Below are 26310 nucleotides of genomic sequence, written 5' to 3' on the forward strand. Positions count from 1 at the left end.
AAGAACTATGGGTATGCACTGTATGTAAAACAAAATACAGAAAACAAAGTATGTCCTGTGTTGGATACTGTCCATTGATTTGAATGAATTGTGCACTGGAATGCACAAATGTAATTCCAATCCCTACCCACACACCACCTTTTGGAACCCTTTGCACACTTGGGTACCAATCACTTTTCTCCCCAGCATAAGTGAAATTGAATGGAATCAGACATAATGCAGGGTCACAATAATTGCCCATACCAGCGGAACCATGCCTACAATGAAGAGTGAAACTGCTTCCCTGATTCCAAGGTCTACACTGTTTCCTTAAATCAAAGGTAGTAAAGGATAGCAGTGAAGTTGCTGGAGCCTTACCTGTTGGTTGGATTCTTGTGTGGTACACATGGATCTCTTGAGCATTTTCAAGTCTAATTAACATCTGTGTATCTGTGCCATTAAATCTGTTTATTTGTATGACACTGTAGTTATCCAAATTTGTTGCATACAAGTAGTCTTCAAATACAGCCAGCCCATAAAGATGTCTAACCTGAGGGAAGAAAATATAAAATTATTATCTGATCTTATCAATTTCCCCCCTAATCAAATGGCAATGCAAGGCTACACACAGAAATGAATAATGGGAGTCATATTTATAAAGTCAATATTTGTTAATGAAAAACTCATTAAGACTCAAACCACAAATGGATTCTGCTTTCTTTTTACTTACACAATATAATTTTGTTTTAAATTAACTCAGAAGAGTTGTAGAGAGGTTTAGGTAAGTAAGAACATATCGGATGCCAAAGGGATTAGATCAAGCACAATAAGCTTTCTCCAACTGTGACCAATATTAAATACTTGAGCCTACATCAGGCGTTCATTAGAAGGAAATAACACAAAAGCAAAAATTATCCATGCTTCTGATGTAACTTCCTAAAGGCAGGGTAGAGCGACGTGTTCAGCTAAATCATATGGACAGAAGCACATGGAATGAGAGCCAATAAACCATGTGGAGACACAGGTCCACAGCCTCACTTGATTCAGATGTCATGTTGGGAGAGTGGGTATCATCCACATAATGATGATAGTTCACCAAAAATTCCTGGATGATGCCACCCAGTGGCTTCATATAGATGTTAAAAGGCATGGGGAAAAGATGGTACCCTGTGAAACCACATAATACAATCACCAGGAGGCTGAGTCCCCCAATGCTACTCACTGGAAGTAATCCTGTAGGTAAGAGCAGAAGCACCATATGAGTTCCATCTCATAAGAGCCATTCTAAAAGAATATCATGATCGTTGGTATCAGAAGTTGCTGAGAGATCCAACAGAAGCAGCAGGGTGACACTCATGCTGCCCCCCCTCTCAATTTAGGTCATCAACCATGGTGACCAAGACTATTTTAGTGCTAAAACAAACCCTGAACAGGTCAGATAATCCATTTCTTCCAAGCATGCCTGAAGCTGTCCAGTCACCATCCTATCACCTTGCCCCAGAGGAAAATTGTAACTTAGCAGTAATTCTTCTATACATCTGTGTCTTAGCATGGTTTCCTGAGAAATGGGTGCCTGCACACCTATAGTCAGCATCACTACCCTCCCACAAGGATGTATTAATCGCCTCCTGGATGTACTCTATCAATTTATTCTGTCCAGCTTTCACAACTGATGAACTGTGGCCAAGGACACAGGAGGTAGGCCACATCCCTTCAAGCTCCTTGTCTACAATATCAGGCCACAACAACTAAAAGGGCCTAAATCAATAGAACCAGAGTGTTCTGGACACCCTCCCTGACACTGTAACTACACCACCACAAAGTTTGCAACAAATCTTAATGACTTTGTCCTCAAAGTACCTTGCGAATCTGTCACAGCAGGCATCAGAGAATTTTGTTGTCCCCAACTCTACCTTTAGCTAGCCTATTTCCCACCCCAAAAACCTCTGCAAGTTGCTATTTCAACTTGAAAACTCAACAATGGCAGAGAAGTAAGATTTCTATTCTGCTATCACTGACACATGATAAGCAAGCTTGTGTGCGCCTGTCTGTGTTCAGTCATACTCAGAGATTTCTGCCATCTGCTCTCCAGCCATCATCCGGCTTATTTAACTGCCTGCAGCTATCTCCCTCCCCCCCCCCCCGAAAAACCCAAGGAGCTGATCAGGATCTGCAATGTCAGAGAGGATGCTTAGGAGCAACGTTGTAAATAGCTCTACTGCCATTCCACAGCAAGACAAAGGCCTTAGCAGGAGCCGGCAAAAAAATTCCCCAGAACATTCAAGCTCTGTCAGAGTCTATAAATCTCTTGGGTGGGGATATATCATCTTAATCCTATCCCTTCCCAAAATCAGGATAACCTGCCCTGAAAAATCTATTCCAAGACTCAGGGTCTCTGAGAAAGCGAAAGGTGCTACTGCTGGGAGACAAGTGTGAGAATGTGCATAATGTAAATGCATGAGATAGATACAACAAATAAAAAAAAATCTTATGTAGAATGAAACCTAATCCTTTGACATTCCTGTTGTGGTTTGAAACTGTGTCCTACTAATACTCCCTCATGGGTTTCATTTGAGCCTGTTGACAGCAGTAGTTTTTGTCAGCCCACCCTGAATTTAGTTTAGATTAGCTTTTCATATGCTATCCTATATATACATATGCAAGCTGAGTTTAAATCAGCAGGTACACAACTGGAGGTCTGAATAGGCTGACCAAAAATTGCAGCTGTCACAGGCTCAAAGAACTGTACAATACAGAGTCTTCCCAAAGCAAGGACAATTCCTAATGCTTGATGATTCCTTGTATCAAGAGGCCTGTTGGAGATGTGAATTTGGCAGAGCTCAACACATGAGCTTCACTGTATGCTCACTTTGCGAATTAGTTCACACCATTAGATTATTTGAAATTACTCTGAGGAGCAAAACTGTATGGGGTCCAAGAGATGAAAAGCCACTTACTTCCATCACATACCTGGGCTGTGTATTATGCATGCTCATTTCTCACGCTACTACAATTTTGTTTACTACAATTTTAAAACCTGCATTTCTGGGTCTTGAGTTTGGCAGTTTCAGGAAGTCCATGCTGAATTGATATTGAATCACATTTTCATCATAAATGCTCAAAAAACCATGTAAAATTTAGCGGTAGCCAGGCAGTCAACACTTGCCTCACTTATAGGCTCACGTTGTTGTTTGCTAAAAATTATGAAACAGTCTTTCTGTAAAGTATTTCAGTGGACACAATAATTGCCATTAGGAAATGCTAAAGCTATGAACATTCACAACACATGCATACAAACATGTAAGTATATATGGAAACATAGTACTTACAAGTCGTCCTTTGATTATTGTGTGTCTGTTGTGTCCCTGGTAGTCAACAACTTCTACAGAGTCCAGATAGACATCTACCCAGTAAACATATTTACTGATCAGGTCTAGAGTAAGGGCAGTAGGCTGCTCTATTTTAGATACTACTATCCTTGTTCTGTTCATCCCATCCATGTCACATCTCTCAATTTTAGCAACATTCCCATAGTCGGTAAAGAAGAGTTTTCTGTGAAATAACATTAAAGCACATTTTAAAAATTATGCATTTTTGACAGGAAGCAAAACCACAAGGTTTATTCCGTGAAAGAAAAGTTCTCTCTCTTAAATTAGTATTTAAATATATTAACTTTTAGAAGAATAGCTGTTTCAACCTATTTTTTGGGGGGAGGAATAAAGGTGCAATCCAAACTCCTCTTTCTTGCCAGTGAGGCTTTGCATCCATGGAATCAGTAGCAGGAGGTGAGAGGGGCAGCGTGAACTGGCCAAAATTGGGCCTGATGATGTTGCATGACAACAATGGGACTGGCTTGGATCCAAGCGATTCTGGGTTGGTTTAATTCCATCCCCAGCACATCCTTGGAACAAGGCCTTTCACTGGCTACAATCAGTGGGCAGCCCATTCAACGGCACTCCCACCTGCACATTTGGCAAGGCCAAAGGGAGAGTGCTGCATAAAAAACTCATGCTTGCATCAGTTTGGTAGTGGTGGCCAGCAGATGGTCAGCTCAGATGGGAATGTTCAGCAGAGGACCACTTCCACCTAGTCCAACCTCACCTGCCCCCAGTCCAGAATAAGGAGGGTGTGGATTGCACTGCAAGAGTCTTGTGGCACCTAAAGACTAAATAAAGTATAATAGTGTAAGTTATTGCCACAATAAAACAGCCTTTTAAGATGCTAAAATACTTTTGTTTTTAAACCTTGGCAGCTCATAAATTGCAATATTAATGAATATCAAAATGTTAAAAAAACCCAACCTAGTTATGGTATTCAACTTTTACTCAGAGTAGAACCATTGAAATGAAAGAACACGACGGTTAGGACTATTAACTTCAACGGGTCTTCTCTGAGTAAAAGTTGAATACTACCCTAGGTAACAAAAGTTATAACGATTCTACTTTATGTTTTCAGAAGAATGACTGTTACAATCTTGAACACTGAAAAGTTTATTCTATAATTTTATTTGTTTAATTTGTATACCGTCATTCCTCAAAGTAAGTGGTGGCAGTGTATATGAGGTAAATGATTTTCACAGCCTTTGAAGTAGGTTAGACTAAGAGAAAATGAGTCGCCTGAGGTCGTACAATATACTTCCTAGTTAAAGAGAGTTTTGAACTCCCACCTCTACAACCCTTTCTTATACAACAGCAATATATGTTACAAAAATGCAGAAAATAGACACATCAATGTTGTTGATAGCGGAAAATAGAAAATTTGAGGCTAAATACAAAAGACAGAGATATACCAGTCCAAAGCTATGCATGACTTATTTAGGCTCAACTGACAATGTTGTCCTCATGCATATTCAGAACACAAAATTTAAATTATGGCTTTGTGAATATAGTTTTCAGTAGTACAGAGCGGCAGAACAGCAAAGTAATTAAGCAGCTGGAAAAGTAAATGTGAGCTATTGACAAATAATACACGGAGAAGTAATCCAGAGTTCATGACTATCTCATCTTTCGCAAAGCGTAACATCTCACAGAAGGCACACTATTGACACATTAGTCTTATCCATTTTGAAAGAGAGAGAAAAAAACTGCTAAGCCCTGAAAAAGCTCTACTGCATTTATCTCTCAATAGATTTGACTCACTGATTCATTCAGTATAAGACTAACAAGAATCTATCAAACGTACCTCCAAAGCTTCTAAGCCTGATATTTGATTAGCAACCACTATGTTTAGTAAACACAAATCAATTTCAATTAGCCTGACAATATTTTAACAAGATTACTTTCTCATGAGACTAAATTACATTTGTAAATAGAAGACCAACTTGCCATGACTTTTAACACTATAAAGAATAATCCGATTTTGAGAGACTGAATGTTATAATATTGCTGTGCAAATCAATGAGATGATTTTCCAGTAAAGGGCTGCTAAGTACTAGAATTTGAAGAAAAGACCTGAGTTGATGATGATTAAATATTTTTTTAAGTTAGTAGGATTTAGCCAATCTAAATATTGTGTCATCCCACCAAGGGCATGATCCAGTTAAAGTTAAGTACTTGTAAATCCCATCGATTTCAGTTAGAGAGACTTAAGAATGCACTTTGCAGAATCAGACCGTAAGTCCGGTAAAGGTCAATTGTTTTCTTCAAACTGTGTTCAGAGGAACTCTGGGGTTCTTTGGAAATTTATCTGAGTTTCCACAGTTACGATCATTAATGATGGAAAAGCTTTTCTTAAAGGCTGCTTGCTACTATTGATCTAGAGATGATGGCAATGGTGGACTTGCCAGTACTCCACATGAATGTATTATGCAATCTAGAACATGCCCCAGAATTCTCTGCAACATTCAGAGGTCTTCCCCCCCCTTTTTTCCCTTTTTTTTTTTTTTGCAAATGGTCATGGATTCCCCAATAGACAAGATATTGTGAAATGATTCCTAGAGGGTAGAAATTTGACACCCATTCTCCTCCGCAGCTAACAGCTGTGTTATTTGAAAGATGTCCCTAAGTATACTTATAATTACTGGAGTAAAGTGCTGCATCTATGTGGACAATTTAAGTGGTTGGAACATGTAAAACAGGTCTCAAGCACAACTTATGACTAGAATATCATGGACAAAACTCGAAAACAAATTTCATAGACAGACAAGGCTATAGACTAGGTTTAGCAGACATTTTCCCACTGAAGTATCACAGATGGCTGTGGTTTCATTCCGGATATGGCAAGTGGCCATGAATTTGTTAATTACTGGAAACAAATCTGGTTTACTACAGTGTTATTTATGATTGTTATTTTCTACACTTATCCCTTCCAAACTGAATAATGCAATGAAACATGAAGCAGAGGGTAGAAGAGGAAATAACAACGTAAGTTATGTTATAAAATGTGTCTCCTCTTTTTACTCATCAACGGCACTAAGAGCAGACTACAAAATGTAAGAAAATACAGCAACAAAAATATACAACAGAAGCTACCATTTGCTAATTTTTGTTCTGTTTAGTGCTGGGCTGAACCTTTTTGGTTGACTTTTCTTTTGCCATTGAGGAGGAGACCAAATATGGTCCTAAAGAGAGTTAGTCACCTGATATGAACAAGGGGTCCAGTCTTAAAACATTTTTAAAGCACACAGAGACAGAGCACTGTAAGGCTCTATACATGCAAGGTCTGAGCACTTGCTGGAGTGACTTGGAGCCTGTGTAGATATCCTAGGGTTCAATAAAGGCTCTTAGGCCACCCCATACAAAAAGGGTGAGTATAACCCCCTTGCAAATTTCTTTGAAGATTTCCCACTCCTCCTCAAATTGTCCTCCAATTTTGTTGAGGACAAATGAACAGGAAAGTTATGGAGCAATTTTTAGCCCACTGTGATTTTTGTTGCTGAAATACTGCTTTTGTCAACGTTAGTGACAAAGCCTCCTGCCGTCTAACTTCTTGTGCATAGTCGGAAAAGGCTGCAATCAATACATCTTCTGAAGAACAACTGCATCGTTCATTAACTTTGTTTGCTCTCTCAATCACCTTCATTATCATCAATAAGGGTCGCAAGTTCTCATTATACATTTTATGAAGCCTGAATGGATATCAATGTAACTAACATCTTATTAATAACAACATTCCCTTTTCATATCTTGGGAAATTGCTAACATAACCGAGGCTGCAGTCCTATATATGGTTACCTGGGAATGACCCCTACTGAACACAGATGGACTCACTTGGAACAGTAAACATGCAAGGCTTTGTTCATCCTGGAAAGGAAATCTTTTAAATAAAAACTTCAGGATATTTTAAAATTATTTTCAATTTTATATTTAAGTTGTTCAAAATAGCTTGGATCTTTTCATAAGAGACAGAAACAACCTGTATGTTTGTTGAATTTATGGCTACTTGCCAGAATATGCAGAATGTTTGGTGGTGATTATTTTTCTCATGTTCCACATACCATTTTAAGAAAGTACAATTTTTCCAGTTTCTGATTAAAATAAGACCTTCAGTTTAGAGACCAGATGAATTAAAGGACTATAGCAAGCTTTCACAGTAGATTTCTAAGATGGCAGGAGGTTAAGTTCTGACTCTATAGGTATTTATAAACCTGCTAAGGAGCAAGTATCCTTTTCAAGCACTGAGTGGTCACAAAGGTATATACACATCAGTTAGGTTCTGGAAGAAGAGAATGAATGAATGAATGACCAAATGATAAAAAATTAAAAAGCAAAATGCAAAACTGACTGGCTGCAGCTTATTTGAATGACTGGTTTCAGATGTCCTTCAATGCATTTTAGGAAGATGATGATGAAAGATACCTAGCCTAACACAAAATGAAAGAGCCTATCTGTGTGGGCTTTCCCTTCTGCATAGTATAGCTTTGTTCTCACACAAAGTCTAGATCTTTTGCCCCACTATTGGATGTTAAGTGTCTAACAGTGTACAGTGGTACCTCGGGTTAAGTACTTAATTCGTTCCGGAGGTCCGTACTTAACCTGAAACTGTTCTTAACCTGAAGCACCACTTTAGCTAATGGGGCCTCCTGCTGCTGCCGCGCCGCTGGAGCACGATTTCTGTTCTCATCCTGAAGCAAAGTTCTTAACCTGAAGCACTATTTCTGAGTTAGTGGAGTCTATAACCTGAAGCGTATGTAACCTGAAGCATATGTAACCCGAGGTACCACTGTACTAACTACTAATATGACACAGGTAGCTAATAAAGTAAATCACATGGGCACTTGCTATGTTGCCGAAACTTGAGGTTTGGCAGCTTTCTGTGTTCCATAATGCAAACAGCATGGGACCCTAGTATTCTCATGCCATAATGGCTAAACCATTCATCTTCAGTAAGGAGATTAACTGCAATCCTATACACGTTTACATGGCAGAAACTTCAATTGAGCTCTACAGAACTTACTTTTGAGTAGATGCGTATAGGATTGCACAGTAAAGACAGCATAATCCTGAAATATTGTCACATTCTGCAATGATGAAATTTATTACTGCTTCATCTGCTAATCTATCTAAATATAAATGAATGCCCTTTAAACTTAAACTATGCAATTAGCTTGAGCAGTTCTTGATATACTACAGCTACACTTTCCAGTTTCTTGCAGTTCTCAATAAAAGAGAAAAGGAAGGAAAATTGGGTTTCAGATATTTTATGAAATTGGTACAGTGGTACCTGGAGCTTAAAAATACGTGATGACGACACCAGGAAAGCCTCCTTGGGGAGAGCATTCCACAAGCCAGGAACCACCACAGGCCTGTTCTTGTGTTGCCAGGAACCACCAAAGGCCTGTTCTTGTGTTGCCACCCTCTGGACTTCTTGCAGAGCAGACACACAAAGAAAGGCCTCAGATGATGATCACAGCATCTGGGTCAAATGGGGAGAGCCGGTCCATGATGTCTTCTTCTTCTTTGGTGATCACTCATGGTCCTTGAGGTATTGCAGTCCTGACCCTGTTTTACAACATATGCCCTCAACTTCCCTCTCATGGTACCTGACAAACAGGCTCTCTTGTTCTAGGACCACTGAGAGATGCCTTTTCTGATTTTAAACACATAGAGCCACCACCTTCCATATTCTAAAACCTTATTCTGAACACATAAGGCAATTCAAATGTATAGTATCATAAAGGTGAAAGAGTCATAACTAAGTCAGCTCTCCTTTGAGCAATTCAATAGCATTAGGAAGAACAGCTGCATGGAGGATAGGATCCGCTAAGTAAAGCTATGTTATACAACTCTAGATTTCTAATTTAATATATGTATTAAAGATTCAAGAGTTTCAAGGGATTCAAGGGAGAATTGCAGTTAGCATTAGAATAAAAAGATAGAACAATGTTGCTTAGCTAACCATTACATTCTAAAATGATTTCTCAGTGTTTTACCAATCTGAATATAGTAGTCTTCTGAATATGGATGGAGATAAACTTTTTTTATGTGGTAACTGTGGGAATCCAATCATGTCATGTATCATGTTGTTGTTTTTTAAATGTGCACATGGATGGAAATACTTTGCACACTGTGGAGTTAATGACAATAACCCAGAGTTTTCTCCAACCTGGTGTCCTCCAGATGTTTTGGTCCAGAGTTCCCATCATATGGGCCAATGGAAATGAACCTGGGACCAATGTAAACTGGTCCTAAATATCCAGAAGGCATTAAATGCTTGAAGGCTGCTCCAAAAGGTTTAATTATGAGGAAGCATTTTTCCTCCTGGAACCAGGAACATAGAATACATATGGAAACCTGCCTTGGGGCGTATGGGTGACAGGAGGGGAGAGATGTTTAAAAGTAAAGAGAAGAGAAGGTTAGCTCCAAGTACACATTATATACGTATATATGTTCAACCTAGTCAAAATATTTAAAAGCTGACAAAATTAATTAGTGATTTATAACTAAGCTAACCCCTTCCTCTTGTTGATATTGGTATCTCTCCATTTTTAGCAAGTGTGGTAATGCCAGCATTACTAGCAGATGAAGAAACAGCCGTGCCATTAGTATACACTGCCTATTCACAGCAGAGACAGTTCAAATATGCTACAAATATTTATCCTGCAATCCATGGGGAAAGATCCAGGATTTAGAGAAACGAAAGTTTTGTAAAAAAAATTAATTATTTCCTTACAAGACCCCCACACCGTTATAAAAACATTACAGTTCAGGGTGGAGGTAGAGTTCTATCCAGGCATACTATAATGTGGGAGAAATGTTGGTGAGGAGGCAGCAGTCACAGGAGCAACATAGGTTTAGAAGGAAGAACACAATTCAAAGTGTTGGTGCTGACCTTTAAAGCCCTAAACGGCCTCAGTCCAGTATATCTGAAGGAGCGTCTCCAACCACATCGTTCTACCCAGACACTGAGGTCCAGTGCCGAGGGCCTTTTGGCGGTTCCCTCACTGCGAGAAGCAAAGCTACAGGGAACCAGGCAGAGGGCCTTCTCGGTAGTGACACCCGCCCTGTGGAACACTCTCCCACCAGATGTCAAAGAAATAAACAACTACCAGACTTTTAGAAGACATCTGAAGGCAGTCCTGTTTAGGGAAGCTTTTAATGTTTGATGCATTACTGGATTTTAATATTTTGTTGGGAGCCGCCCAGAGTGGCTGGGGAAGCCCAGCCAGATGGGCGGGGTATAAATAATAAATTATTATTGTTGTTGTTGTTGTTGTTGTTGTTTAAGCACGGGAATCACAGCAGCAAGCAACAAGGAACTCCTCCAGTGGCGAGGAAGGGAACTAAGCTCCATCCAGGAGCAGGTGTTGAGGGGAGAGAGAATGATGAGGAAAATCTCCACCCTCCTATGCTAGGACCTGGAGACTCACCAAGACCTCTCTGAAGGAAAGATAAGGTTTTGAGGCTCTGAAAGCACTCATAAATTGGCTGCTGCCATCCAGGGGAAACTGCAAAATAAGACAGATGCCAGAGTGCCCTTCTCATGTGTATTCTGACAAGTTGCTTCAAAAGCATTCACAGAGTTTCTCTCTCAGATACCTTTTGCCCAAACTTCCAAAAAACGAAGACACGCTGCTACACTTGAGCACAAGAGATGCCAACAAACCTCAGTAGGTTTGGACCCTGATTTCTCACTTAAAGAAAGGTGCAAGCATTGAGATGAATTCTGGCATAACCCACAGGAGCTTCCCGCAGACAGAAGAGAGCAGACAATAGTCTCTCTTGCCTGTGGGCATGCAGAACTAGCAAAAGCAGCTGAGGATCACAGAGCCTTGCCATCATGGTGCAGGAGGATTATGTTGGATGTGTGAACGATTTCAGGCATCTAAAGATCATGGAACTTTGCAGGCTTCTACAGTTTCCAGCTTTTAAAGGCAAACCTGCCTAATTTGCACTCCTTGTGGCAAAACAAGAACCGAAGCACATCAATCTTTCAAAATTTGCACTTCTCTAAATTTTGCAAGACATATCCTAAAGTAATGTGTGCATAAACATGCATATATTTAGTGAAAATGAGGTACAAAATGCATCATCTTAGGGGACACTGCTTTGTAAAAAAGTGTGCATGAGGAAGAATTGCATAGAATCATTTCTGCATTGCAGGGGTTGGACTAGATAATCCCTGAGGTCTCCTCCAAGCCTATGATTCTATGTTAGGAGAAATTAGCACTAACATGCTAATTAATTTTCATTATCCCCCCCCCCCTCTCTCTCTCACACACACACACACAGAGGGAGGGAGGGAGGCATTCTTGGAAGCAGGCCTCTGGGCTCTTGCTCTAATTCTTTTTTTTAGTATATAGCAGTATCCCTGGTAATGGGGTTAAGTTTAATTAATGTCATTTCATTTTCCATTTAAACCAGGTAAAGATCAATAGATGTGATTAATACTTTTCATGGTTGCAAAGTTTTAATGTAAATTGGTGCAAATTTTATTAATGTGTACCTAGAAGCTAATTTGGAAGTAATAGTATTACAATTCAATATTCTGCCTTGCCGGCTTGCAAACACTTTTCTTTCTGCCTTCTCCATTTGCTTCTGTCTTAAGTAACAGAAAAGAATCAGTCAGGCTTGGAAAAAAGATCTGGCAGAAACCAAATGATCCATTTTATATCTAGGAAACAGTAAGGCTCTACCAGTCAGTCTGACAGCTCTTGTTAGAAAACTACAGAACAATCTGCAATAACATTGTCTGCATGAGCCAAATGATTGTTAAGGCTTAAATAATTTCACTTTGAAATGAATTAGTATACACCCAATCTAATCATAAGTCATTTAAATGAAGAATAAGGGCAACACCAGGCAATAATTAGGCTTGCTTCTTGTACAGCATTAGCCAGTAGAGGTCCAGATATCTGCCTGATGTGCTTCCCCAGCTCTGACCTGGAGAAAGACCCAGTTTAAACTATGCTATCATTCAGAGCTTATCCACGCTTACTTTTCCTCAGCTCTTTCCAGGCATGACCTCTGTTTTATACCTTCATGTCTGAACACCCTTTCTTTTGCTCCAGAGCTTTCCCCACAAAAACCCACTCTTTAAAACTCAAGTGGGGCAAATGGCAACTTGGGGGAAACCTGAACTGACATTTGCTCTGATTGAGTGGTAAAAAAATGGTTTTTCACAGGGAAAGCTTATGGGGGAAAATATATATACCGTATTTTTCGCTCTATAAGACGCACCAGACCACAAGACGCACCTAGTTTCTGGAGAAGGAAAACAAGAAAAAAATATTCTGAATCTCAGAAGCCAGAACAGCAAGAGGGATCGCTGTGCAGTGAAAGCAGCGATCCCTCTTGCTGTTCTGGCTTCTGGGATAGCTGCGCAGCCTGCATTCACTCCATAAGACGCACACACATTTCCCCTTACTTTTTAGGAGGGAAAAGGTGAGTCTTATAGAGCAAAAAATACGGTACATAAAATACACACGTGGACAGGAAGCTTTTAAGCAATTGTGGATAAGCCTCAGTCTTTTCTGTCTCCTAGAATGCCTTACCATAGGATTAAATAATACACAATCTATCATAAGAGCCTGCTGGATCAGGCCAATAAACCATCTGCTCCAGCATCCTGTTCTCACAGTGGCCAACCAGATACCTGTGGGCATAGGAGCTAACTCCTAGGGGCTGAGGTTCCTCCCCCCCCCATTAAAATATTTGAGGGGGCCAGCTCCCTCCCCCCAAAAAAACACAGGCACTGCCATTCAAGTGGTGTGTGCACACCGCGTCTTGTGGTTGATTATGCAGGGTGGGAATTACCTGCCCCTCCCCCCATATTTTATTCAAGTTGGCATCCTTGCCTGTGGGACTCTTCCCTCTTCCTGTTTCCAGCAACTGTCACTTCATTCATTGGCTGAGCAGAATACTGCCAGGCTTGATTCTCACAATACAATTGGACAGAAGAGCATCTCCACATTTTGCCTTATATTTCAGCTTCTGTAACTGGGAATCTGGGGCAGCTGGTGGCCTATATAGATCAGGGTTTGGGGTTTTTTAGGATAACATGCGGAGGAGAAAAACCATGGACTTGTAATCCTTGAGATCCTTGGAAGAAAGATGTATAAATGTAATAATATTAATAAATATATTTTCCTATATGTCTCATCTCCTTACCAGTCCCATGCACATTTTGTGATTTTCCTCCTGATACTGTAACCTGCACCTACTCAACATTTGACCAAATTCCCCCCCCCCACCGCCAAAAAATGGGGTGGAATTCACCTCACAAACCCTGTCAGCTGAAGCCCTGCACAAGGACTTTTGTTTACACCATAGGGCTTTCCCCCTCTCATCCCGCTGCCCCACAATTGGCTTTGTGTGTGTGTGTGTGTGTGTGTGTGTGTGTGTGTGTCAAAAAAAACACACAGAACAATGTTGGGGGGGAGATCATTCCGTCTGGCAAACAGCAATGCTTGCGTAGACAGAACATTGGTAACAATGTGGCATTGAATTCTACCTATTTTACACGTTTTAAACATTTTCCTTGACCTAACACAACAAATAATTCGGTTTGTCACAGTACAAATGGAGAAATATTTTCCCTGAAGCCATCACATCATTAGATGGAAGAAAAATACACACCTCTTGTCAACTTCACAAAGCCACTCATCACACATTGAGAATAAGCTGCTTCTTATCCTTTCCATCCCAAGTGTGGCACAAACTATCCTCAAACTTTCTACTCTGACACTGTCAAGTTTTGAATCAGTCCACTGAACCATTTTTTAACTATAAGCCATAGAAAATCTGCCCCCTGGTTTCTCATTATAATGGCAGGATGTGATTCAGCTGACTCATTCTTAACATTGGGCCACAACTGTGACCCTATAATTCAGGTTGTTTTTGTGTTACTTTTAGAACTTTCTCATATAAACTCTTTAAAAATTGTCAATTTTGTTGGAGGTAAATAGATTCACCTATGACTTTTTGGATTCACAGTGGGAACCTATAGGCCAAAAGGTTTCATATCCCATTACTAATCCTCTGAGTCAGAATCCAGTCACTGGTTGAAGACTTTCTTTTTGATAGCCCTAGGTTTTATATATGTGTGTGTGTGTGTGTGTCTCACAAAGCCTAACACCATGTCTCTCAGCAACAGAATAGGATCATTAAAGAGCTTTTTCAAATGCCTCTGATATGAATGTGGAAAAATCAGTTGGTTGCTATGATTTTTTACTTTATTAGTTTTTTTATTGCTTTTACACAATGAAGCACTATTAAACTTCTGCTATGAGTGAATGAAAATAGGATTCTTTGTTTTGGAGAGAGAAAAATACATTTCCCCCAAGAATGAGTCACCCATTTAATTATGCAGCAAGAGAGGGCAAATTACCTTATTCCTGCATAGTGCAAGCTGAAGTATCAAAATGGCCTGGAAGCTATAAAGATATTTAGGTAATCAGAAGCTTGGATATGTGGCTGTTTGCTGATGGTGTAAGGGTGATCAGAGTACAGTCACACAAATGTTATTTTCACCATGTCTTTCCCTACTTGTTCAAATCCTGGGTGCAGGAGTTGCTTAATGCATTTTGAGAAATGTGTTTTGCATGGAAGTCCACATCACACACACACACACACACACACACACACACACATGCAACCCCTCTCCAAATAGTGGTCAGTGTCTTACCCACCACCATAGGGTTTGGTCCAGCCCCACTGCTGCTACAATGCTACAAAAGATAAAATATGAATGATATATAAAAATGCACCATGTGAAAAACACTGTATTGTCCAAGCTACCGCTCATGTCAGGGTCATGACTAGGGATGCAAGAGCAGTGGTGGCTGCTGCGCATTGGGGCTGGTAGGGAAGAAGGCTAAGAGACCAACAGCAGGTAGAGACAGAGTCAATGCAAGAGAAAAACAGCTAATGTTAGTTTTTTGGGGGGTTTTTCCATCCTCCTTGATGCCACAAGGGCAATACCAAACTGAAACAGGAAGAAGTTCAACTGGCTTTAAGACGGCAGGCAGGGAGATGGGGGGCTGAGTGAGACTACGGTTGGCTAGGCAGTGCATCAGCTTCCCCTGTGGAAGAGGAAATCATATAAAAGAAGTGAAATCTGTCTACCCCTAATCTTAAGGCATCTCTTCTTTCAAACTCAATCCCTTGGCCAACTGCTGAAAAATGTTGGTGAGATGCATCATTCTGAAAGCCAACAGAATTATCTTTCATTTCTATATATTTTTGTTAGCATGCTATACATATTAGATGTCTATCTTTTAATGAACACATTGTCCCATTTATTACTCTTCAATGAAGTAATGATGAAAATTATTTCAAATCTTGATTGTATCACAAAATTTATTCTCTTACTTCTGTAATTGAGCCACAAAAAGTAGTTGCTGGTAAATGATTTTCCATGGCTACCAAAATGCTAAATACCAGGTCAAGTTTGTGGTCTTGCTTTATTAAGTTTATCATTTATTTATTGCTTTCTTCCCTTGATGAAACTGCATTAAAAAGCAGGCTTTGTTCAGTACACCTCAAAACCGAAATGCTTTTTTGTACATATTTGAAGCTATCACATAACAAAGCCTCTCCTCCTTCCGGAGGGGAGGGGTTGTGACCAGGAGACGATTCCCGCGTCATGCAGGGGGCGTTCGGCCCCCTGCCCTCTCACCATTGCTGGCGCGCCACGCCCCCTTTTGGGTATTCCGTTAAAGGAATCCGGCAGTCATGGATCCTGTCTGATGCCCTGTGTGGAGGGGGCCATGGCACGACCCTCGGTGACATCAGGGGAGAGCTTATAGTTGTATTTGCATCAACAGGCTCCCCCTACTGGTGGTTAACCCCTCAGCAGACTCACCCCTCTCCGAGTGGGTAGAGTCAAATTGCCCATGGTCCAATGCCTAAGCCAGTACCTTCTCACATGCTGTAATCAATAAAGTTGTGGCCTTTTCTTGTCCATTAACCTAATATACTGTGTCCATGTGTCTTCATTCCCCAAGCGGGGATCGGGTCCTCGAATCACAACTTGATAATTTTAAACTTAGCACGCCTGTTAGTGCAGACAGAACCTTACTCCTTAATGCAAGACAAGGTTCACATGCATACCCTGTGTGTGCATAGGTGGGCGTGGAAAAGAAAGAAGATGCAAACTCAGTCCAAAATAAAGCAAACAATTTGGACCACAGTGTGTGGTGGAAGAGCAAATGTTCTCTAAATCTGCTGTTTTTGAGCTGACACCTTGGGTGGTGCATCAGCACTAGAATAACAGGGCACAAATGATACAATCACAATAAGAGTAGTGCGGAAGGATGAAGAGTGCTGTAGCTGGTGCTGAACATTTTGCAACAGGAATAACATGGGAGAAGATACACAATGGCTGAACACCCTGAACACAGATACAAGCTGTCTCTACATGTGCACAAGGTTTATGTGAAAGACAGTGCAGCTCAACTCGGACAATACACTCATTGAATGCTACATGTAACTATGAGTTTACAGCTCAACTATTTGTGTGCAGTTGTTGAATGTTACATGAGAACACACACACCCTACCAGCAATGGAGACTGTGGCACCACCAACTGTGGCCTATTAGGTTTGAGCTCACAGTATTATTGGCACCGGCAATGTATCACACTGTCAGTAACACAGGTAACTGAAACAGGTTGCCAAGCCCATTCAAAGAGATAGGACCAACATATTTAAACGATACAAGGTTTGTAGTCTGGATACAGTCAGTCAGGGCATCTTCTGCTCAAAAAGAAGGGAGAGTAGCCTGATTCCTCACCTCTTAATCTAGTATGCTGAATGCTTGAAAATGAGTTGTGCTAACTGAGCCTTTCCTCTCTTTTCATTTAATCAAGTCAATAAGGATTTGGGAAGCCATATTCATGTGATGGTTTCAACTGTCACATATTTTACTGGGTTGTTTAAAGCTTTCTTCATATTGTGACAGACCTTGCCATTGCCTTTCCATCTTAATGTTGCAGCTTTCAGTGGGAAAGTGGCTAGTTATCTGTGAAAGCTCTCACATGAAAATATTAACATTCATCACGAACAGGCTGTTAAGGATCCTGAGTTCATTCTCAAAAGTATCTCACGGTACCACTCCCACTCATTCATATAGCAGACAGAAGTAGTCAATGAAAATTGGCTGGAGCATGGGTTGGCAATCTAAGGGCCATGGGCTGGATGAGGCCCAATGGCCTTCAGGATACGGCCAACAGACAGTCCGGGAATCACTGTGTGGATTGCCAGCGCCCAGATTCTTTCCCTCTCCCTCCCTTTCCCGCACATGGCGGCAGTAGTGCTGCCTCCTCCCTCCCTCCTCCTGGCTTCTCCCCACCCTGCCTAGAGGAGGAAGGGGGCTGGGCTTTGTTGGTGCCAGCAGTAGCAGCGCTCGAGCGACCACCATTTTAAGCAGCTCCTCTCTGGAGCCCTTTCACGCACCACTCATTGTCCCACCGCCACCAGCCCCTGCTGCTTGCAAGACACAGGTAAGCAGCCACCTGGGCTCATGGTGCTCTTGCATAATTTTTTATTTCAAAATATAGTCCAGCCCCCCACAAGGTCTGAGGGACAGTGAGCTGGCCCCCTGCTGAAAAAGTTTGCTGACCCCTGGGCTGGAGTAAGTGGTATTAAGACTATACTCTATGGGCATAGTTGTCCTGCACAAGATTAGGCAAGTAATTTTGTCTTGCATCTTCATTTTTAAAGATGAGAAGAAAACAGACTTAAGCTTAGTTTATAAACATAAATAAGGCTTAGCAAATCAGAGGTGAAATATGGTCCCCAGACTGATAGATGGCCCACTCATTCACCAGTATATTTGGACAAATGTGCTTTAAAAAAATAATGACATTTTGAGAAGCTTGAGTCATTGAATCCTTGGTGTTTTAACTTAAATTATTTCAAATACCATTTATTTCATAAAATCAACAATTCTGAATTATCATTGCTATTTGTGAGTTGTCTTTATTCTACTAACATTATCTTGAAGGTATGCATAATGAACAGGAGCTTTCTCCACACCCATAATACATTTTATTAATATAAAAATAAATTATAAAACATTATTTTGCCTTGATATTTTATGACCTATGCTAGACTAAATGTCAGCAAAAGTTGGCATTTGAAAACCTGTCTCATCCATCTTTTTCAGAAAATGCTACAATAAACATCATTATAAAGGATTATGTTAAACTAATCACAAATCTGAAATTTGCCAGTGCTTCGAATGTCATATGCAGAATGGGAACACACATAAGGCCACACACAGAAGCACAGATTTTTATCAAAAGTTTGTGACCCTGGTTATTTTTTTATTTTTAAGTGATAAGTGATGAAGGCACTTCCAATTTGGCATTTGGAACACAGGTAAAATTCTTGTTGGTCTTGCAGAACCATATCATCTTCATCAAGATGCCTTAATTCGGTATTATTCTTTACAACATTTCACAACTATGAAGATGTGGAAGGATCCCCCCCCCCCTTTCTACTGGCGGACCTTCCTCTAAAAACCTAATTCAACATTTCATTCATGCAATATTATGCTGGTACTCGGGTTAAAATGCCCCCATGAAGAGATCCTTAGTTGCAATATCCTCCATCATTTCATCCTGAAACAGCTTCATGTGATCAAAGCTACTCTGTACAGAACTACAGAGTGCAGCCCCTGATAATTATTGTTCTAACACATGCAAGAGTGGGACTGGGTTGTAGCAAAGTTAAGGGTAATCTTGCATGGGATGTGGGACTCTTGAGCACATGATGAAACCCAATAATCACATTTGCATTACAACCCTGTATACATACATATACATACATGCATGGATACATACACACATGCATACATTCTGCTATGAATCTGCTGCTTTAAAAATATTGTTATAGGGTTAAGGGGTGGTTTGCATGAGGTCATCAGGTGCCCTCCATGCCTGTGGTTTTATATCGGTATGATAGGAGTGTGTAATAGAAGAAACTGCAGAAAAGGGCAGCCTGGCCACCATTTTTATCCACCACAATTCCTCATACCTATCTGGGGTCATACTGCATAAATGGTGGCAAAACAGCAACAACATGGTAGGAAATATTTGGAGAAAATTCCCCAAGGTGGCTTCTTTTTTCCTAGAGTTGTGAGAAAAATAAAAATATTGGATAGTGTATGGGGGGGGGGGAGTTTAAGAAATTTCAGCTCAGTTTTAATTTGACTATCAACCAAGAGTTATGTCAGACGTACTCGCCAAGCTACTGGCTTTTCCTTTTGCTAGTTGTGAACAATGATTTTTTTTGCATATAAAATAGGATTTGATAATTAACTCCTTCTTGATATTCTCTCCCATTTTACCTTGCAGGGGGGTAATGTATAGATGTTCCTATTCATCATTATCTTCTATTTATACATTGGAGTATGATAAAAATCATTAAATATACAGATCATTGTGCTTCAGCTGAAACCATACCTGGCTGGGCAAATATGCATTGATATTAATGCAATTATGGTTTAGGTTTGTTTGTGAATTCTTTGATAAATTAAGAGTTTAGCAAACTTAATAAGACCATCTATATCCAGGGAATATGAAATATGCATTTCTTGAGACACATTTATTAAGCTATAATAAATGCAATCAGTGGCAGTTGCTGGCCATGCAGATGATGAAACATATGTTTACCAACAATTTTGCTGTCAAATCTAGTCCCTTTTTACGTCCACAGGTGAACATTTGTATGAATTGGTCATGACATTTGTGAAATAGTTTTATATAATTGTCCAAAGGGTTATTTGTGCAATCAAGATTTACTATAAGCATAGCCTGAGAGTCGGTCACCAGCAGTGACTGACATTCATGCCATAATTCATTTGTACATGTCTGCGTCTCTTCATCTGAAAAATAAAAATTCCCGTTTCTACCTGTCAGTTACTGAGAGATTTTTATAATCACCTAAAGAAATTACTGCTTGCATGATTTTTTTCAATATGTCTATTACAGAAGTAAGGCAAATATGCTCACATGTGATTCACTGACACTGGTTGTGGGCTAAATATTTTCCCATCTAGTTTGAATCCTGACTGACAGCTCATGTTAGAATAGTAACCTAATTAAAGCTTCCCCTTCAAATTCTTTAAAACATCCTCAGAAATGGTTTGAATGCACACATACAAATAGCATATGCACAGCATACAATTGGCATAGCAGTCATGCAATATTGAGCTGCCCTGGACCCAATGGCCTCAGTGTGGATATACACCCCCCCCCCCCCCGCGAACCATCATCCTGAAAACTTCAAAAGCAACTCTCAGACCGCCCATGTCAATTCTGGAAGGAAACTTAGAGATAGCAGTGTGGATAATACAGAAGAAGAAGAAGAAGAAGAAGAAGAAGAAGAAGAGGAGGAGGAGGAGGAGGAGGAGTTTGGATTTTATATCCCGCTTTATCACTACCCTAAGGAGTCTCAAAGCGGCTTTTCAATCTCCTTTCCCTTCTTCCCCCACAACAAACACTCTGTGCGGTGAGTGGGGCTGAGAGACTTCAGAGAGGTGTGACTTGCCCAAGGTCACCCAGCAGCTGCATGTTTAAAAGCAGGGAATCAAACCCAGTTCACCAGATTACGAGTCCACTGCTCTTTCCACAGTCTGTCCCACCCACCCAATGCATGATTTGAACTCAGTTGGCTAGAAAGCCTGAAGAGGGAGATAGAATTGCTATAAAACACAGCAACTGCCTCTGCCCAACCCTCAGGCACACTGTAGTGCTGAGCTGAGTAGCCAGTTAGTCTCTCCCAACTTTGTCTAACTCTTTCCAATTCTCCACCCCATTTGAGTAAAACATGCCCTATCAGTATTTTAAATCTACAAAAGGAACAAACATTATTCAAAATGCCAAGATCATTATGGAATCAACATATTTAATGAGAAAAGTATCCTTTCAACACCAGAGTAATAGTGAGGATAAAATGGCTGAGAGAAAACATCCCATGCAATTGTCTTGCTCCACATGCTTGCAGTATTGCTAAATTGACTGAAATCTTTCCATGGGGGACTGGGTCTTATAAAGATGCATGGGTGCGTGAAGGGAGCCCCAGTATAAACATTAAATGGAATTCCATTTTTGGTCAGCTGAAGCACAACTGGAAATAGCCCACCACTGGAAGTATTTTGCAACATTTATCATGCAAGTTTGGTAGTCCAAGGTGTGGCATATTGCATTAGTAGAAAAACAAACTCAGTGTTGTTGGGTGAATGAGGTGAAACAAAGAAACACAACTTTCTAGGACCAAGTCAAGGTGGTGTTGTGAAATGCCCAGATCCTTATAAAACATTTTGGTCGGGCTTACTACCAAGATACCGGTTATCTTGCAACCTAAAGCAATTGTGCCTGTTAGGTTAAAGTTCTGCTCTGGTTTTGTGAAGTTGTTCATGTAATATAGAATTGTACTTAATGTCTAGAAAGCTTTTTAAAATAAAGAGTAACTATTGCAAACAACAACAACAATGGCAGGGAAAGGAACTTTGCATGCTGTCTTGAGCTCCTTGGAGGAAAGGGGATAGAAGCATAATAGTTGAAAATAAACAAATGATAAATAAATAAATACATGTTCTGCTTTCATGGAACCTCTTCAACATAAATTTGCCTGTATGCCTGTCATGGAATCTCTACACCAGAGCTTTCCAAATTGTGTGTTGTGACATGTTAGTGTGTCAGCTGCAGTGTGTAGGTGTGTCATGCTCCAGTTGGCTAGTAAAACTGAATTACTGTGTCACAAAATGATGCATGCCTAAAAAGTGTGTCACCAACATAAAAAGTTTGGAAAACTCTGTTCTACACACTGCAGATAATTCTGGGCTATTTTGTAGGGTGTATTCTCAGTTCAGGCAAGTATCAGTCCACAATCAGGCAGCTGGTCCACATCATCTGAGAATGTGTGCACCTCATGCACAACACTGCCCTGAGGCTAGACACTGTGAGGAATAACTGCTGATGCTGGATAAACTGTCTTTCAGGTAGCTTGTCTGCCATCACCAAGCTTCTTATCAAGAAGCCCCAGTGTTCCTAGAAACACAGTTTTAGAAATCACTGCATGAAATTATAAAGGACAGTTGCAAAGGTCAAAGTTTTTGCATCGTCTATGGCATGTGGCACATAGAGTGTGTAACAGCATGATAATTTGCTAAAGGCTCGCTGTTAGTAGAAAGCATTTATCAAAAACTAGGTTCTGGCCTTTGGATTCTTTACACCTGAAAGGCTTCTGCACTGATACCAAAATATTTTTACACTGCTAAATTCAGAATGAAGCATATGTCTCAACTCCACCCACAGAAATCTTGTTGCTAGTTTCTTCAATATCCTTTTTCATTTCAGCTGCACAACTGGGAAATCAAGGTTGACCATTTAATTTTGAAAATAATACTAGGGCTTATGTCTGTTGTTTATCATTTGTATAAAACAATATACAACCAGGATTTAAGAAACCAAGAGTAGGGAAAAGATAGAGAGAAAACATGTCATCATTTCTGAAGGTTCATGATCAATAGATGGTCAAAATAAAATAAATAAATTTTGCATTAGAAAACACAGCTAGATCAAATCCTGCTCACAACTTTTGTGGCTTTCCCTTGATTACAGACCAAAGCCTGTCATCTTTCTTGGCAAAGGACTCTTCATGTCCATTTGATCTTTTGCTTTTCTTTCGACTTCAAATGATGTTACCAATTAATGATAGCTGAGATGTGATTTGCTTGTGATGTAGATGCTACAGAAGCTAAAATGAGATTGGTGGTGTTACATCAATGCTGGCCACTAACTTGCTGTCTGATGCAAATGACTCACTCCCACTATAAAACTTTGTTGCACTTGAAATAATGATGTACCGTATTTGCAAAAGGTTCTGATCCTTATTTATGAGACCTTTCCTCCATGACCCCATGCATTTGCTACCTAGGAAAGAGTGATCAGTTTATAACCTTTATTCCAAATTAGTATAAATTATTTATAACATTCACTTAGAAACTTGGTCTCTTCATTAGGAAACTTGAGGAATTCAATCGTAATAAATAAGATGATCTGGACCTCTCTGGACCTAATGTGTAGATTAGAAAGTAAATTAGCCTTCAGATTTCACAATTATCCAAACTTTGAGAGGCAATCCTTGCTCTGCCCCCCAAACAAACAAATACATAAAAATGCATTGAAAATGCGTATTTGGGGAAATGTGTCTAAAAATGTATAATTTGTGAGAAAAAATAAACATCTAAATATGTATTGAAAAGTGAATTTTCGTGCAAATTACAGCTTATTACGGGCTCCAACTCTCAAAAGGGAGAGATAACAGGAGATAAAGAAATGGTCAATGCATTGGGTAGTGGAGAAAGTACCTAATCTCAGGAATTTAAAAGGTAAATTTCTATAATTTAAAATTTAAGGACTTTGTGTCAAAGTCTTCTGGTGGCTAGGCCCAGAGACTGAGGTGGCAATGCTTATGGGAGAGTTCAGCCCTCTCCAAGCCTGAAGTCTCCTCAGAGGAGGAACTAGAGAAGCAGGCCCTCCAGTAGATCTTCACACTGTGATAACTCTTGTCAATGGATCCAAATATGCCTTTCTCATATCTGGTGCCCACAACAACTGCCTATAATCCAGTTCAGATCTCAGACCATGCCGTCTGATCTCCCCTAAGCCCACAGGAGCTTTAAAAGCAGCAGCCCAATCCAACAGATTCAGACATGCTGCAGGAGATGACGGGACGGTAAACCAGGCAGAAGCTTTAAAACCAACAGCTGCCTTCCAAGCTCCAGCCTTCTAATCTGGGAAAGAAGGTAGTCAGAGACAAGTACACAGTCAAGGTCAGGCAGACATCAAATGGCAGTCGAACAGGGATCAGAGGTGACAGATACAGTGGCAATAGTCAAAGGGAGGCAGATGTAGATGGTCAGGCTCAAAGGTCCAAGGTATGGGGGTGATGCTGGACCACAAACCTTGCAGGGACTGTGTTAGGAAAATATGTGGCTGCCACACAAGTTGACAGGGAGAGTCGTCTTTTTCAACATAAAGTGAGCTGTGCAAACAACAGGACATGATTGGGTCCTTTTGTTTCAGGGAGCATTTGCAGCCCTGTTTTTACAATGTGTGGCAGCATCTGTCCATCTTTCAAAAGATACCAAGAAACAATTACATGTCAAAAGAAAGGGGAGGGATTAATTAAAACCAGCCCTCATGGTTGAGTAACTTGTACATAATTTATCCAGGTTATGAATTCCAAATCAGGACTAAATTCTGATCTCATTAGTCCAGGGGATGCAGATCAGGATGATCCAGTTTGGAATCCAGATGTGATGAACTCCTCTGCTCCTAAGCTTGCTTTCCCAAGGTGATCAACCAGAAACATTGATTCAACCCCTCCAGAGCCTCCTGGTTTTTCAACAATCTCCCCCTGTTCAAAGACCACTTACTGGGCTTGCAACAGATGTAACAGTGACGACAATGATGATGATGCACAAAGTGAGAAGAGGAAAGGATGGAAATCTTGTTCAATGTCCATTCCATCTTTGACACAGTAACAGTTATAAAGGATCACAGGTACTTTCTGTCCTGGAGTGCCAGCAGACAGGGGAGGAAAGGACAGGAAGTTTGACCCCTTTTGTTCCTCTTATTTTACTGATGGAGGACAGAGGGGAAACCAGGGGTCTTAAAGGGGACATTGATCTGATGATTCAGGAGGCTGGAGATTAGGAGGGAAAGGATTTGGGGACTGGGCGGAGGGCAGTCCAGAAATTCTTCTCTGTCTCTAGGCCCAATATTTTAACCTGAGCTGTGATAGAATTCAGAGCTCAAATAGCTCACCTCTTCTTGGGGGTCAACTTTACAAGTTATTCCAGGCAGAACCTCAGCAAGTTTCATGGGTATCTCTTTTCCAAAAAGGAGAGATTTTATTTATTTACAAGGAAGCTCAGTCCTAGCCTCGATTTCCAGTCAACTAAAGCTGTGGTAATTTGTTAAGATTCAACACCCACACTTTTGGATGCTTATTCTAATTCATAAAGTTTTGTAGTTCAACAAGAACAAATAACAGATGCCTCTGGGGCGATAAGAAAGAACACAGTATATGAAATGAACCCAGTGAAGCATAATGCATGTCAAATATGCTGATCAGTTGCTTTCTATGAAAATCTTGAGTATCTACAGTACAGCTAGCTGGGAAATGCTTAAATAAAATGCACAAGACTTTTACAAATCTACAACTTCAGGAGGACCTATTTTAGACAGACAGGAGAGAAAGCACTATTGCTTAAATAAAACATTAACATGGAACAAACCTTTCATTAGAATATTGCAATTTATATAATTTTTCATTAAAAAATATTATTTACCAAGAGGATCTTGCATATCATCTCTTAGTTCTTAGTAGAAATTAGAAATAATGCAACTAATTATACATTTCTACAGCTTATATGTAATGAAATGTCAACCTTACCTAGTTTTCATTTTTAGAAAGCGTCTGCAAGGTGGAATTGTTTGGGTTTTGATTCCACAATGTACCTACTCAATGGCAAGTCTTTGAAATGTAGAAAGGTGTAATAAAAAAGGTAGACTGGCTTTGTATTATGCTTTAAAAGAAATGCTTAAAGGAGATCTGCATGCTATACTCTGTTTCAAGAACAGAAAAAGGACCTTTAACAAGTACTGGAAGAGCTGCATAAAAAAGAATCAACCCTCTGCTCTCAATTAAAAAAAGTAAATTTGCATGACTCAGAACAAGTCTTAGTTAATCCAGTCTCAGCCCTTTGCTTCTGATTGTAGATTCTTATGTGAATTAACAAGACAAAAGCATGCTTTGAAAGAACTAGTGAGGACAATTCTGCCTATTGTGTTAATGGTTCATTATGGTGCGGTAAGCCTTAAAACACAGGTGGACACAGGTGGCGCTGTGGGTTAAACCACAGAGCCTAGGACTTGC

The 26310-nt window shown here is 40.2% G+C and overlaps 1 protein-coding gene across 6 annotated transcripts in view; it reads right to left on the reverse strand.

Moving 5' to 3' along the window:
• Positions 1 to 26310, reverse strand: part of LRP1B (LDL receptor related protein 1B) — a 754317-nt gene that overhangs the window by 222048 nt on the left and 505959 nt on the right. For all 6 annotated transcript variants that reach the window (XM_028745157.2, XM_028745183.2, XM_028745175.2 and 3 more), the window contains 2 exons: positions 3309 to 3531; positions 358 to 529 (listed from right to left, as the gene is read on the reverse strand). In XM_028745157.2, coding sequence (XP_028600990.2) covers positions 358 to 529; positions 3309 to 3531 — 395 coding nt within the window. The remainder of the gene's footprint in view (positions 1 to 357; positions 530 to 3308; positions 3532 to 26310) is intronic.

The sequence above is a fragment of the Podarcis muralis genome, chromosome 1, assembly GCF_964188315.1.
Source record: "Podarcis muralis chromosome 1, rPodMur119.hap1.1, whole genome shotgun sequence".
Classification (NCBI taxonomy): domain Eukaryota; kingdom Metazoa; phylum Chordata; class Lepidosauria; order Squamata; family Lacertidae; genus Podarcis; species Podarcis muralis.